The sequence below is a fragment of the Triticum urartu genome, chromosome 4A (genome assembly GCF_056163025.1).
Source record: "Triticum urartu cultivar PI428250 chromosome 4A, HENAU_Tu73, whole genome shotgun sequence".
NCBI classification, from domain to species: domain Eukaryota; kingdom Viridiplantae; phylum Streptophyta; class Magnoliopsida; order Poales; family Poaceae; genus Triticum; species Triticum urartu.
Genome location: NC_141876.1, coordinates 615,917,409 through 615,933,633, shown reverse-complemented (window position 1 = coordinate 615,933,633; position 16,225 = coordinate 615,917,409). Strand labels below are relative to the sequence as shown.

At 45.8% G+C, this 16,225-nt stretch overlaps 1 protein-coding gene and 1 pseudogene across 2 annotated transcripts; both read left to right on the top strand.

Annotated features, from left to right (window-relative positions):
* Nucleotides 1–359: 359 nt before the first annotated feature.
* Nucleotides 360–7,375, top strand: LOC125553260 (cysteine-rich receptor-like protein kinase 6; annotated as a pseudogene). Its single transcript, XR_015601891.1, has 6 exons — nucleotides 360–1,346; nucleotides 5,490–5,602; nucleotides 5,729–5,933; nucleotides 6,026–6,263; nucleotides 6,412–6,565; nucleotides 6,651–7,375. The product of XR_015601891.1 is annotated as a cysteine-rich receptor-like protein kinase 6 (transcript).
* Nucleotides 7,376–12,443: 5,068 nt separating this feature from the next.
* On the top strand, nucleotides 12,444–13,735 carry LOC125554450 (uncharacterized). Its single transcript, XM_048718007.2, has 2 exons — nucleotides 12,444–13,039; nucleotides 13,260–13,735. The coding sequence occupies exon 1, from the start codon at nucleotides 12,593–12,595 to the stop codon at nucleotides 13,013–13,015; it is 423 nt and encodes a 140-aa protein (XP_048573964.2). The 5' UTR covers nucleotides 12,444–12,592; the 3' UTR covers nucleotides 13,016–13,039; nucleotides 13,260–13,735.
* Nucleotides 13,736–16,225: the final 2,490 nt, after the last annotated feature.

The following is a 16,225-nucleotide window of genomic DNA, read 5'->3' as shown; positions in this document are numbered from 1 at the left end:
CTGGCGGCGCAGATGGGAAGGGGTCGCGGGGTGAGAGAGTCGGGGAAGGAAAGGTGGGAGAGCGAGGCGTTTCGTGTAATTCCTTCGATTCGGAGGTACGAGCACATTCCGCATCTCAAGGGAATATGCCGCTCGGGGGAATGGGTGGGTTCCTGTCCTCGGTTGCTACTAAACACAAGAACGAGGCCTAGTCATGGCACAGACCCGTTACGTTCCACTCCATGATACAAACCAAACACACGGAGGGTTTACTTGGTTTTACGGGATGGTTAGGATATGATTGGCTTAGATTTGATAGAATGAGACGGGCCCACCACTTAAAATCAGGGGGGCCAATTAGTGAAGGCCAGGCGGCAGGGTCCGTGAAAGTCCGTCTGTTTTGCGCGTGTGTGTAGTATCATCGCCCCAAGTGTCCTACGTTGGCTACCCATCGAACTGCCTACAAATATCACGAGTGACCAGACCCGCCATTCACGCGGCACTTAGAAGTCAGAACACAGCCATTAGCCATTGCCATGCCGACCATGCCATCCCATGCGCTGGCCCTCGTGCTCCTCCTTCTCGCAGCAAGCAAAGCAGCTTCCCAGGGGGTATGCATAGACCCCGTCCTTCTTCCGCCGCAGCACCAGCGCCACCAACGTCCAACACTACCAACAGCAGCGCGTTCCGCACCAACGTCCTCACGCTCCTGAACGCCCTCCCCCAGGCCGTAGCGCCAACGGGCTTCGCCTCCCTCTCCTTGCGCACCGGTCGCGACCGTGCCTTCGTCCGCGGCCTCTGCCGCGGCGATACCACGCCATCTCAGTGCCTCGCTGACATGCAAGCAAGCGTCATCGACTTACGCGGCAGGTGCGCGTCAAACCGGAGCGCGGCAGCCTATTACGACAAGGCCTACATCACCTTCGCCGACACCAACAACACGATCAACCTCTACTACGAGAAGCGCTCGCTTAACGCGCTGTACGACGTCCTCACAGTGTCCGACCCAGAAAGCTTCGACCAGACGTACAACGTGCTGATGAAGCGCCTGGTGGCGCGGGCGGCCAGCGAAGGAGGCAACACCTCGGCGATGTTCGCCACCGGGGAGGCGGTGTACGCACCAAGCGATCCCAAAGGGACGATGTACGGTCTCGTGCAGTGCATGAGGGACCTCAGCGCCTCGCAGTGCGACTGGTGCCTGCAGTCCTTGGTACCAGTGCTGCCGACGTGCTGCTACGGATATCAGGGAGGGGTGGCGCGAAACTTCAACTGCCTGCTTCGGATTCAAATATATACCTTCTACGACCTGGCGCTCGATGCTCCGCCTCCGGCTGCTCCAACACCGGGATCCCCCGACGAAACACGCCGTGAGTAACCCGGACCATCATTGCCTAACCTCATCCTCCGTATTTTTCGCCGTGTGTGCAGGACTGCAGGGGTGTTTGAATTTACCCAAAATGAAGGTGCCCTGTGTGCCAGGGCAGGGGCCATGATGTCTTCGTCAAAATTCTAGCTTTCCCTCTCCCCCACCTCTCCTTTAGAAGAGACCACAGGCCTATTGGATTTATTTTTTCGGTACACGTTTATTTGGCTATGCGTTACCCTAAAATATGTCTCTGACACAACCTTAATCCGCAGCCAACCAATTCATAAGAACCAGGAATATCTAGTGGGATGTAGTGTCTCTAGAACTAGAGGATGCCCTACACGTTATTGCGGGAATCTTTTGCAATATAGTTTAATTGGATTCAATTGCATGAAACATTAATATTAGAAGTAAAAACAATTGATAATACATATGACTTGTTTTGTTTGATTATTGTATAGTTACAAAATATTTACTAATTATAAATAACTTATTAGAATGGAAATTGTCATGCATATTTGGGTGTTAAGGTGGAATTTTTCCAATGCATGGTTACAGGTTACGTGGGTTTTTTTTCATGCATGTTACATGATGAGATGACATGCTCTACTCTTTGCTAGTATAGGTCGGCAGCCAATTTTGATAGAGACCAAAGAAGGATGTGGGCGTTGACTATACCTCAAGTACAGTATATGGTTTCTAACCCCCGCGTCGCCTCCCCCGGCGGCAGCGGGGGAACCCTAGCCGCACTGCCTCGGCACCCTCCCCACCTCGTCCCACCTCCTCGCCGCCGCCTGAGGCCGCCACCGGGCAAGCCCGGGGCGCCAAGGATGGTGGCGGCGGGGTCTCGGCTGCCCTGCCTCTGCGTGGGGAGTCTCAGATCTGGAGCGGCGGCTCCTTTTGGCGAGGCACGGCAAGCTCCGGTGAGCAGCCGTGTGGGCGGTGGATCTGGCGTCCTGGCCGTGTGGGTGGCGGGATCCCGGTGGTCGTTGGTGGCTGGCGGCGGCTTCTGCGGCGGTCGGTGCGCGCAATCTGGCGCCTCCCCTCCTCCCCTGTTCGGCGTGCGGGCCAGCCTGGTCGGGCCGCGCTTCCCGTGGTCGCCGGTTCTGTACAGGAGGCGCTGGTGGTGGCGGGGATCTATTCGGGCGAAAACCCTGGCCGGCCATGCCCGGCCGCGCCGACGATGACGCCTAGGGCGCCGTTCCCCTCCTTGGAGGCGTCGGTATGGACTGATCTCCTCACTTCCCCTTCCCCTAGGTCTCCCGGGTGAAAGCCCTAACTTTATTGGGCGGCGGCGGCACTCACGGCGCCGTTACCTCCTTGAAGGCGCCGCTTTGGGAACCTTGGGGTTGGGTGGCGCTTGTGGGTGGTGGGCGACGGTGGTGGCGCGGACCTATCCTAGCATGGATCTACGTCTGTTGCTTGGAGATGGACTCGCGTAGGTGGAGGTCGTCGTTTGGCGTCGTGGTAGCATCGATGGCGAAGGACCTGCTAAGGTTGACACCTCAATCTGCTCTGAAGATGGACTAGTGGAAGATGACGGCGACGACACATGTGAGTGCGTCAGACCGGTTTGTGCCCCGAACCCGGTAGATGGCTGGATTGGGGCCTCCGACTTTAGATGTTAGGCTTAGGTGAGAGGTCTGGGTTTGTGGCCCAGCTTGTACCCTTCATCATATGGATAGGAGTAGCGGCAAATGTTGTCAAGATGGTGGATTTAGGCATATTGTTATTATACTACTTTGTAAGGTCCTCGAGAATAATCAATAAAATGACCGCATGCATCTTCCAGATGCAGAGGCCAGGGGTCATCCTCTTTTTCTAAAAAAATGGGGTTACCCAATGCCCCAGAAACCACATTCCATTGACACAGGAGATTAATATTCCTAGCTTCAAGATTAGTAACTCCCAACCCCCTCGATCTCTAGGACGACAAACATCCAACCAGATAACCAACCGATACTTTTACACTCCATCCTTCTCTTGCCAACAAACTATACAAGCACGAAAGAAATCAAGTCTCTTACCAACACCTCTAGGCCAACGAAAAAGGGACAATAAGAGAATAGGAATATTACTGACACAAGTATCACAGAGAATAAACGAGGCCCCATGGAGTGAAAGATCCCTTGCCATGAAGCTGCCATTTTTCATATTTGTCCTCAGGTGGCTCCCAATCAAGATTACATAACTTTTGAAAATGTAGAGAAATCCCTAAATATCTAAAAGGAAAATCACCTACTATGTAAGTAAAAATTTGAGCATAATCATTCTATTCCAGCAACGCATCGCTAAAACAGTGGATCTTGCTCTTCAGAACTTAATTTTAGCCATGTTCAATGCTCATAAACATATAAGATAACCTTCAAGGTCATCTTCCAAATAAAAGATGGTATCGTCTGCGTATTGTAGAATGGTGAAACCTCGGTTATACCAAGGAAGCAATAACATCAATAGTTAAATTAAAGAGGAGAGTGGGGAAAGGACTCCCCCTGCCTCAAGCCTTTCCTAGTAACAAACTAAGAGCCTGACATGTCATTCAAGGTAATAGTTGCTTTACCATCGCTAAAAAAACAATTAGGCCACCGTACAAATTTAACCAGGAATCCTTTCATGCTTAACGCATCATGCACAAATTCCAAAATGAATTTATTGTATGCTTTCTCGAAATCTAGTTTAAAAAGGGCAGCAGAGTATGCAATGAATATAAAGTCTCATGTAAAACAACTACATTATCTAACATAAACTGACCTTTGGTAAAAGCAGATTGAGCTTTGTGAACACTCTTGTCTACAGTCAACATGGCTCTACTATTGAGAACTTCAGTAACAATTTTAAATCGAACAATAAGGATGAAGATGGGCCTATACATCTGTTTTATCAGCCCCTTGGCCTTTAGCGGTCAGAGTTACTATATCATAGTTTAGTCTAGAAATGTCAATAACGCGATCATAAAAATCCTGGAAAATTTTAAGAAAATCACCAGAGACAAGACGCCAAAAGATTAGGTAAAACTCAACAAGCATGCCATCTAGCTCGCTGCTCTATTGTGACTCGTGGGGAAACTGCAGTTTTAATCTCGTCATGTGTAAACTTGTCATTCAACCTACTGTTATCTACATCGGAAAGGCAACCGGGCAAAGGAATAATAAGAGAGAAAGGAAGAAGATCGTCCTTCCAAAAAGCTTCTTATAAAAGGTAGTAGCATATTTGATGAGTTGTTCGCCTCCTTGAATGATGCGCTCATCTTGATTGAATCTGAAAAATCTTATTCTTACATTTTGTACCACTAGCATTAATCATAAAATACTTAGAATTACTATCTCCATGTCTTATATCTCTCTCTTTATACTGTTAGTACCATTTAAATTCCTCCTCCCTAAGAATTTTATTTCAGTCATTTTCCAGTTTATCTCTTAAGCCATAGTCAGCTTCTAAGGCATCAAAAAGCTCACATTTCTTATCCACAACATCCAGCCATGCATTCTCTATCCCTCCTATAAGCCTCCTCACCATTAAGATTCTAGCCCTTGAGGCTTGTCTTGAAAGGTTTCATAGTCAATGCAAGGTACTGCCTCTGCGAGCGAACAATAGACGACCAGGCATTGCTAACTATATCGGAGAGATCTTTCATAGTTCACCAGCTTAATTCAAACCTAAAAGATGCATTTATCGCAACAGGATTATCACAGTATGTAAAAGAAGAGCAGCATGGTTAGAAACCCCTCTAACCAGGATTCTGACAGTAACCAAAGGAAACCTTTGCTCCCAGGAGGGGCTAACCAAAATTGTATGTAATTTAACAAACAGAGGGTCCATCTGGTTATTAGACCATGTGTAGCTCGGACATGACATCACAAGCTCTTTAAAACTCATCCCCGTACACATTGATTAGGATTCACTTGAATCCTGATCACTTGTTCATTATGACCATTCTAGTCATAAACCTCTCGGCCATACATGTATCTACCTGGAACAGATCATGTCTAACACCCATAAGTGAACATCCAAAAGCCCCATCAGAAGGCTGCCAGAACCAAATAACTGTAGCCAGCCAGGAATCAATAAGATCCTTCTTTTTGGTCTCTTGTATACAGATAAACTCAAGGTAAGGTATAGCTAAATCGCATGTTTCTTATTGCAGATAATGCAGGAGAGGGCTTGAACTATATTAGTCTCCAAGTGTTGAGGGTTGCCACATCCAATTTTTCTATAAACAACAAACTGGGAGAGGGAGGATTCGGAGAGGTTTTTAAGGTATGTATTGTGCTTTGGTATGAATATTACATGAGAATACAAATCTATACTAAATGTACCAGAGACAATATTTGGTGAATTATTTAATTTAATCCAAGAGCAAACTTGCCTCTACTGTCTACATAGGGGGAAATGCAGGACGGAATGAAAATAGCCGTCAAAAGGCTGTCAAAGGACTCTGTTCAAGGGTTTGGTGAGCTGAAAAATGAGCTAGTGCTAGCTAACAAACTTAAGCACAAGAATCTGGTGCAGCTTCTCGGTGTTTGCTTGCAAGAGAAACTGCTGGTGTACGAATATATGCCTAATGGAAGCCTAGACACGATTATTTTCAGTAATTCTCCCATCTCATCTTGTCAAAACTTTAGTACACCACTAGTCTGCTATTCTGCTGTTTTTAGTTTGAGTGGTGCATGTGTGTCGCAGATTCGGAGAAGGCACACCAACTCGATTGGATGAAAAGAAGCATGATCATCTCTGGGATTGCTCGAGGTCTACTATATCTCCACCAGGAGTCTCGTCTAAAAGTCATCCACCGTGACCTGAAGCCAAGCAACGTCTTACTGGACCTGGATATGAACCCCAAGATCTCAGATTTTGGTCTTTCTAGGGCTTTCGGTGGAGATCAATCGATGGATGTAACAAAACGTGCTGTTGGTACACTGTAAGTCTTTGCTTCTGTGTACGTACTTCCTCTGCAAATGCACACTGTTCTAGCCAAATTAACGGAAGATGACCGTTTGAGTGATACGATATCAAATGGTAAATGCAACACTGAGCAAGAGTGCTTATTTTGGAACTAATTCATGCAGCGGATACATGGCTCCGGAATATGCGTACCACGGCCAAGTCTCTACCAAGTCAGACATGTATAGCTTCGGAGTCGTAGTTGTAGAGATTGTGACTGGTAGGAGGAACAATGCATCACTCGACGATGATACTGCCTCCAGATCTCTGCTCAGCCAGGTAAGATCCGCACACATAATGTACCTCACTCATTTGTGGAGATAACTTGCCGACTAGCTGCTACTTATTTATCTTTTACGTACAGGTATGGGAAGCGTGGAGCGCAGGCTCGATGGAAGAGGTGGTGGATCCTTCCCTGGGCAGAGGTTACCCCAAGAACGATGTGCTAAAGTGCGTGCAGATCGGGCTACTGTGTCTCCAGGAGGATCCCAGCGCCAGGCCGGCCGCGTGGGAGGTCGTCCTCATGCTCGACAGCCCCTCCATGTCCATGACTATGCGGACTCCGACCAGGCCAGCGTTCTGCTTCACACAACCTGGAGTCAGCAACCCCACGCTCAGTTACCAAAGCAGCCGGGGTGCTATCACCAGCCAACAACTGCCTACCCCCGTTTCAGGCAATGACGTGACGATTTCTGATGTCGAGCCTAGGTAGGATGATTTCAAACAAGTTTGCATCAGTAAGGCGAATACCAACTGTTAAAAATAATTGCCTTTAGTCATGTCCGGAAATGTACAAGATGCTCGTTCATGCTTCTTTAGCTAGCTGATCAAGAGTGAGTCGATAGATACATACGTGGGTCTAGTGATACTAGTCGTATTCAATAATGTTTAAGCTAAAAGTGATCAAGGTAGCCGAGTGATTATTGTTGGCTTGCATATCATATGGAGCAAGCTGAGACCGGTTGTCATGTCTGTGTAGGCCCAGGTTGTTTCTATCGGCTGCCTGTGTATATAAGCATGGGGAGGTGCGTGAGTATTGTAACGTCTTGGTATTCGAGAGATTGTAAATAAAGAAAACAATGCATGTCAGGTCTCTTTGGCAAACCTTTTGCGTGCGCGTGTTTGTGATATTTTTTATTTGATATCCGAGCAAGGTTGAAGATTCAAATCCACAATTGCCCCATGAGTAAGACGATGTAACACCCTGTAATTTTAACAGGTGTTCTCATACATCAACGGTTCTTCTCATCGCCACTGACGGCCATTTTATTTGCCCTTATTGATTTTCAAATCAGAGACGGCCGTGGGGGCAACTCTGAGAGGCATTGAATCTTGGAGTACTCTTTCATTCATATCAAACACGGTACCGTGAAATTGATTCCACGGCTTCGTCATTCCCCCTGTCGTAGTCACCTTCATGTAACATTTCAAAACAAAGCTTCTTCTCGAAAGATCTGAGACCATGGCTCCGCCAGGCTTGTTGAGCTAGTCAAAATTCACTACTCATTTTTGCGAATCGCACTCCGGAAGCATCTTCCATGGTTTATTCTAATTCAGTGGCTAGATTTATTTGGTACTCCAAAAATGTTTTAATTGAAATGAATTGGTGGCCTGGTTTGGATAACCCCATAGCAACCCCCTTCCTCCCACATCGTGTCCTCACTCCCTTCTTCCTCCTCACACCGTGCTCCCCTACATGGCCTAAGCACCTCCATCCCTTGTCTATCTTCCATGCAATGGGACCCTTGCAGCACTCCCTCTCACGAGCAGCCCCCACCAACGCCTCACCTACTCCATTTCCCTCATTTGCGATGCCCTTGCTTGTCCTCCCCCCACCTCCTAATGCAGACTAGACCTGAGTTTGAGGAAGAAAAAGAAGAGGAGACATGAATAAGAGCAAGATGAGAAGGACAAGAGGAGAAGATCCCCGTCTCCCGTGTTTCCTTCATCATCCTCTTGTGTGCTCCCACCACCATGAGCCATATTCACTGCTCTGACCCTTTTGTCAAACTTTAATACGACTTGACCCTGTTTTAAAATCTTTTTTGAATCTGACCTTTTTTCTATCGCCGCCGTCTTTGGCGGTAGGTTTACACTGCCTATCGCCATTGACTTTGACGGTAGGTTTTGATCAACGTTTAAACAACTGTTTGCTGACTGCGCGAAGCCTACCGCCATAGCTGGTGGCGGTAGCTAGTTGTAGCGTACCGCCAGCCACAGTGGCGGTAGGCTTCTATTCGATTGCAAGTGTGTCTCATTGCATGCATTCATGTTCATACATAGCACTCCATCATCTTGATGTATTTTTTTTAAATGGAGGCTTACCCCCGGCTTCTGCATCATAATGATGCATGCAGCCATCTTATTAAGAGATCACAAAGTATCACAAAGTCGTCAAAGTATTACAGCTCACAAGTGGAGCAAAAAATAAAAATAAATGAAAGTCCATGCTGACAATCACAACCGGAATGGCAATAAGAAGGATAAGCTCCCTAGACTCCTATCATGTTATGCGACCGCCATCCGAATCGGTTGAATATAGCCCGTGCTACCATTTCTCACTCATTGCACCCAGTAGCCAAAGGCTTCCTGGATTCCATAGGAGTGAGTAAGGACCACATACAGATACAAGCGGTAGCTCTGAAGATGATCTGCAAGAAAGTTAAATTGTATTGTCTGTTAAATATCAAATCATTCCTACAATTTCATATAGCCCACAAGAGCGGACATATTCCTATCCGAATACGAGCCACCGTAGTCTGTTCGACCCCAGTTAACCACATTCCAAACAACGATGCAATGTCAACTGGAGGAGTAATGTTGAAGGCTATATGAATCGTTCTCCAAAGCAATTTGGCTAGTGGGCATTCAAGAAATAAATGTTGTATTGTTTCGTCATGATCACAAAAGCAACATCGTGGACTACCTACCCATTGCCTCTTGATTAAGTTGTCCTTTGTAAGAATTTCTTATTTGTGGACAAACCACATAAAGATTTTAATGCGCAAAGGAAACTTAATCTTCCAAATATGCAACGATCTCGAGACTGGGCCAGAATTAATCAAATCCAAATAGAAAGATTTTACCGTAAAAATCCCATTCTTAGCTAGTTTCCATTGTGTGGAGTCCGGTTGGTCGGAGAGTTGAACATCTATCAATCTCCAAACCAGGTGCATCCATGCATTCCATCGCTCACCAACTAGAGCTCGTCTGAATTGAATATTTAAGGGGATCGTATGTAAAATTGTGCCTACGTAACCCTCCTTACGTTGCACAATGTTATACAAGGTGGGATATTGTACGGCCAGGGGGCGTCTCTCCTAACCACGTATCCTCCCAAAACCTTGTTGACATCCCATTGCCAATCAGGAATTTGACCCTCCGAAAGAACAGGCCCTTCACTCGCATGATGTACTGGACCGTCGAGCCTATCCCTCCGCCGACTCTGGGGGCGACTGTGGGAGGGGGGGGCATGGAGGCGACTCATGGGGCAACTGCGGGGGCGGCGGCGGGAGTGAGTACACACCTTTGACACATGTGCTAAGCAACTCAAACTTAGTAAAAAGTGGGAGTGGCTATCGGTAGCTCGACTGATTTTTCAAATTAGGTTGGTCAATTCATTCTGGACGTCGGATGGAGATCTAACAGCTCGTAGCCCTCCTTCTTCCTCCTCCTCCCAGCGTTCCACCGACCGAACCGCCGGCCACCACCAGCGCCGCCCAGCCCTCCCAGAAACCACCCCCCCCCCCGGTCTTCCGCCGCCCTCGGCCATCCCTCTACCCCCCTCCCACACACACACCGAGTTTTTTCTTCGGCGAAGCACGACACCACAGCCCCCCACTACCGCCGTCCACCACCGCCCCACCCTCAACCCTAGGATAGATAATGTGGTAGCTTGCCCAACGAGCTTCTTCCTCCCCTCCAGCAATTTCTTTCTTCAACCAAAATCGATTAACCCAAATTCGAAATTCAGGCGATTGACATGCAGCTATTGTGAAAAAGTAAACACCTTTGACATGCATGTACATGCACGCTGATCAATAAATCAACTAGTGCATGCAGACGCGAACACCAAATCCGGCCCCACAAACGCCCGCGGACGCGACCAGGCGTGTTCGCGGACAGTGTCCCCCTCTTCCTCCGGATCCGCCGCGTCTGAAGGTAAGCCCATGGTGATCCAGACTTTGCACATTACTCGGATCTGATCAAGGAGCTACAACCGACGCTCCGACGCTAGATAAGGGTAGCTCCTAACCCGTCGGCGTGGTGGCGTGACTACTTGATTGTGGTGGCGGACGGCGAGTGATGGCGAGTGAAATATAGAGGTGGACGGGAGAGGAGAAATGTGGATGGATAGGGTTTCGGTGCCAGCGCTCGCCTTAAATAGCTGGGCTAGGGGCCTTGCACAGGCACCAGAGCGCCAACACGTGGCGCCATCGGTCCATTGGAGGAGACGCGTCGGACCGTTGGGTTCCGGGTGATTTCATGTGGGACCTGGCTATCAGTCTGACTAATTATCCAAATGACTATCCTTGTGATTACAAGAAAAGTAGCACTCGCTGCGGACAATGCCTAGGCGTACTCTCGAAAAAACCATTCTTGTGATTACTATCTATTTTGAGATAAACAATAATTTATGAAATAATCACATGCAAGCTAATATATGATAAGTATACTTAGTTTAACGTTTAAACTCAGATCTATATCTGGTACTCATCTCATTGGCTGGCTCTATAGCTACATGGGTATTCGGATATACTCCCTCCATTTCAGAATATAGTGCGCTCGTGCTTCCCAAAGTCCAATTTTAACCATAAATTTAACCAATAAGACCGGCTACAACGGAAGAAAAAAATTATTTACTAGTATAATTTTTGCTTCCATTGTAATCGGTCTCGTTGATTAAATTTATGGTTAAAGTTGAAGCATGGGAAGTACTATATTTTAAAACAGAGGGAGTATATGCATGTGCGGCCGGCCGATGTATGTATTCAAATATGTAGTCTATATGCATGCATTAGTGCTTACGTACTGGGGCTACTTACCTGCGTGCTTACGAACATGCATGCATATCAACAGCAAGTGGTGTGAGTGAAGCATGGTCTCCCTATAAAGATGCATGCATGCAACGACACACTTGCACGATGGCATGCAACGACACACAGCACGATGGAAGCCTGCCGTCGCTGTCATTGGCGGTAAGCTAAAACAGGCTACCGTCGCCGGCTATGGCGGTAGGCTTCGCGAAGTTAACAAACGTCCGTTTAAATGTTGACCAAAGCCTACCGTCATTGATCTAGGCGGTAGGCAGTGTAAACTTATCGTAAAAGACAATGATGATAGAAAAAATACCAAATTTGAAAAAGATTTCAGAACGAAATCAAATCGTGCTAAAGTTTGATAAAAAGAATTTGGCCACCACCATGGTGAAGATCTACACCCCTCTTACATGTGCCATGGTTCTGTAGGTACGGGATTCATGTTGATTATGGTTGGGGACTGAAAATAAAACCATCCCCCATGGCGCCTGCGGATTCTCAATGCTAAGCTTTTCTTCAAGAAGAAAACTAGGAAAGGCCCATTAGTCGGCCTGAAAAGGTAGTATACATATATTTCTTGCGAGTTAAGAAAGAAAACAGTTTTGCTAAAGCACATTTAGATGCACCATAAGTATTGCATATCTAAGTCGTAAGTCATTGATCTTACGCGAAGATTCGTGTGAGTATTTTCTTTTTTTTTCATTTCTTATGTTTGATTGAGGCATTTAAATGTGCAACGACTAGGGCATATCTAGACAAACCTAAAAGAAAATTAATTATTCCCACTTCAAAAATGTGCAACTATACCCATGACACGACCGGTTGGATAAACTAAACGCTTGATCAGGAGTGCGTTGGACTTAGAAATAATAATTTCCAAATCCACCCAACAAATGATTCAGAAGCTTTTTTTTTTTGGCGAATAAAAATGATTCAGAAGCTAGCTCTATAGTTGTGAGGTGGAAGGAATTTTTCCATCTTTAATCAGTGCGCAGCGCACCACCTATGATCAATTGATTCTCTCATGTAATCCTCCTTTGATGTATAGCTAAGCTAGCTCTTCCAGCAGGCAGCATATATTCCGGAGCGCCCACCTCTGAGCTCTGACCCATCACCGCTCCTCTCCCGCCTTTCCTTTCTTCCACCCACAAGCATTTGGCATCTGCTTCCTTCCTTCCACTCCAATAATTATACCACCACCCTGCACGCGCCTACACCTCGGTAACGCAGGAGCGGCAGCAGGCAGCAGCCAATCTAAGCTAGCGCGATGTCGTCGTGGGCGCAGCACTCGCGGCGGGGCTGGAGGCACGGCTGGGCGGCGACGCTGCCGCCGTGGCGCCTGCTGGCCTTCTTCGCCATCGTGGTCTCCTTCCTGGCCACCTCCTCCTACGTCGACTACCGGGCCGTGGAGCGCCGTGCCGAGATCGGGGCACGCGTCTTCGCCGCGCCGCTCGCCGCCATGGCCGCCTTCCTCCTCTTCGCCGCGCTCGGGTACTGGCGCCGCCGCACCCGCTGGGCGCTCCGACGCCACGCCATTAACGCCCAGCCGGCCGTGGCACCGTCGCAGTCGTCGGGGGCGTCTCCGTGGGGCGTGGCGGTGATGGTGGCGGTGCTGCTGGTGATGGTGACGTTCCAGCCCTCCGTCCACTCCATGTGGTTCAGGCCGCTCTGGAGTTCAGACTACAGCTAGCCCCTAGCTCATCAGATGCTCCCCGTGTGTACTACCTTTTTTTTTTGCGAAATCTCCGTGTGTAGTACTGTCAGTGTGCATAAAAGTAGTACTTTCTAGGTAGAGATCAACTACTACGTGCTTGAGATATATCGATTTTGCTTGGCATATTTGTGTTTTATCGATGTGTAACCTCACGGTATTACCCGCATTTTGTACGCGTCTGTATGTTTGTATTCTCATTTTGTTAAAATTTTGCGCCTAGGTTCGGTTTCGCATCGGCGATGGCAAAGCATCGTGTTCGGAGACACAATTTGAAGGTCATGTGTTGCGTTCCTTCCATGCTTGTTGCTGTCAGGTGGATTTTCAAGGGCGCTATGTACACCACCACTGCTGCGTCCAAGACGCTGCCTTTCTCGTGACCGTCCAAGCCCTGCCACCTACTCGCAAATCTCTGGTAGGCATTCATGGATGGATGATGCGTCGGCAAAGATAGTCCAAATTGGTTTGTTGTCTTCGGAGACGGCAAGTGTTGGTCGAGACGCGGCTTTGTATTTCAGTTTAGGATAGACCCCTTATGTTGTGGTTGTAGTGGGTGTGGTAGCTTGTAATTGGACTGCCCTGGTGTGTGTTGGCTTGTCTTCAAACTTGCCTCGTTGTTTAGTAAAATGTGCACTGCACTTGTTCGCAACAAGGGTAGTCTTGTAACTTATTTCTACCTTCTACAAAAATATGGTTCTTCTTGGCGTAATTTTAAAGAAAGAATTTCACCTAAACTAGCACTAAGTCTGTTTTAAGAATAACTAACACTCACAAATGATATGTAACACACGATGGATCCTATATGGCGCGTAGGGCGCCCCAAGCATTGTGGCACATACCCCCAAGCTCATCCATGCTCCTTCTGGGCCGGCCCAAGTGGGGCGCGAGGTCCCCCCCTTTTTCTACTTCTTTCGTTTTTTTTTCTTTTTTCTTTTCTCCTTTCCTTTTTCTTTCCTACTTTTCCTATATTTTTTTAAAAAAATCAAATTCACAAACACTATTTCATTCATCGAATTCAAAAATGTTCATCATTTTAAAAAAATGTTCAACAATCCAAAAAATGTTCATTGAATACAACTTATTGTGTTCACCGGATTTAAAACTTGTTCAACAAAATTAAAAATTTGCTCACCTATATAAAAAATGTTCATCAAATTCAAATTTTGTTCATCATCTAAAAAAATCTTCATCGAATTCAACTTTTTTGTTCATCAAATTTACAAAACCTTCACAAATTTTCGAAAATTGTTCACTGACTTAAAAAATGTTTATTAAATTCAAATTTTGTTCATTATCTATGAAAAATGTTCATCATATTCAAAAATTTTGTTCATCAGATTTAAAAAATGTTGACCAAAAAGAAAAAAATATTCACTGACCTAAAAAATGTTCATTAAATTCAAATTTGGTTAATCATTTTCAAAACAATGTTCGTCAAACTCAAAATTTGTTCATTGATTTCAAAATTTATACAAAAAACTTTCAGAAAAATGTTTTTGAATACAAATTTTGTTCATCAATTTAAAAAAATCATGGAATTCAAAATTTGTTCATGAAATATAAAAAATGTTCATCATTATTAAAAAATGTTCATTAAAATTAAAAAATGTTCATCCTTATCAATCGCAAATATTTTTGAATTAAAGAACTGTTTTTATGACAATTAAGAATATTTTCAATTTTAGATCCAATCGAGAATTATTATAATATAGAATAAAAACATAAAATAAAAAAGTAAAGTAAAAAACAAAAACGAAAACGAAAAAAACGAAGGCGTCCGCCCAGAGCATGGGCCGGCCCAACTGGGTGCGCGCTACCGCGACTTGGGGGGGGGGGGGGGGGGGGGCAAATAGAGAGAAACTAGTTAACGAGCGCTCCTTCGGAAGCCTCGCAACGATCAGCGCCACTTGGCGTGCTTTCACTCATTCGCCACATGTCGCGCTCTGGGCGCTTCCTCCAGATTTTTATTTTTTTTATTTTTCCGCACGCGTTATCGGCTTTTTAAATGATTTTTTCGACACTTTGGTTTTCCACTGGTCTTCCTTAACTTTTCAATAAAAAAATTGCACGAAAAAACATGTTTTCCTTTTTTTCCCTTTCATGAGAGTCATGGTTTTGCTTCCGCGAGAGTCACGGCCGTGTCTCTGGGAAACGGAAAAAAAATATGTTTTCTGTTTTTTCCCTTTCACGAGAGTCACGGTTTTGCTTCCGCGAGAGTCACGGTTGTGCTTTAGCGAGAGTAACGACCGTGCCTCCCGAAAACAAAAAAACATGCGTTTTCTATTTTTTTTTCTTTTGTGAGATTCATGGTTTTGGTTTCACAAGAGGCACAATTGTGTTTTCACGAGAGTCACGGCCGTGCCTCCCGGAAACGAAAAAAAACGCATTTTCTGTTTTTTTTCTTTCACGAGAGTCATGGTTTTGCTTCCGCAAGATTTCGATTTTTTTGTTCGGTTTTTTGTGTGAAAAAAATCATCAAAACCTATCAATATGCGATCTAGTTATAAAGATCTCGACACTAGGAATCCAACGGTGAAGGCGGTTCGAGATTTGGACGCACGGTTTGAGAGATAAAACGTTTAAAATAAACGGATCTATGAAAAAGGGAAAACTCTCAGGTTGCGACAAGTGATGCTCTGGAAAGTTGAAGTGATATTTGCAACGAGTATTTTCGGGGCAAATAGGAGAGCATTCACTAAACGGCGCCTGTTACAGGCATGGACGCAAACGGGCACACACCCCTGCGCTGCACTGGGCCGGCCCATCTGACGTGTTTTCCTTTTTGTCTTATAACCCGCAAAAAATGGCACCGGCAGGATTCAAACCAACTACCTCACTCAATCAAGCTGCGCTAGTATAACCACCACGCCGCCCGCCTTGATTTATTTACCTTCTTTACTTTGCCTTCTATTCTTCCTTTCTTTTTTTGATTTCCTTTTTAATGTTTTCGTTTTCTTTTTTTCTTCATCTTGGTCCAATGAATTGGTTCACAAATACATAAAAGTTTTCTTCAAATTGATGATTTTTTTCTAAATCCATAAATATTTTTTAAACTTTTATGAACTTTTATTCAAATTCGATGAACTATTTTCAAAATGGATTAACTTTTTCCAAAATCGGTGAACCTTTTTTTTTCAAAATTTGATGAACATTTGTTGAATTTCGATTAACTTTTTCAATGTCAATGAA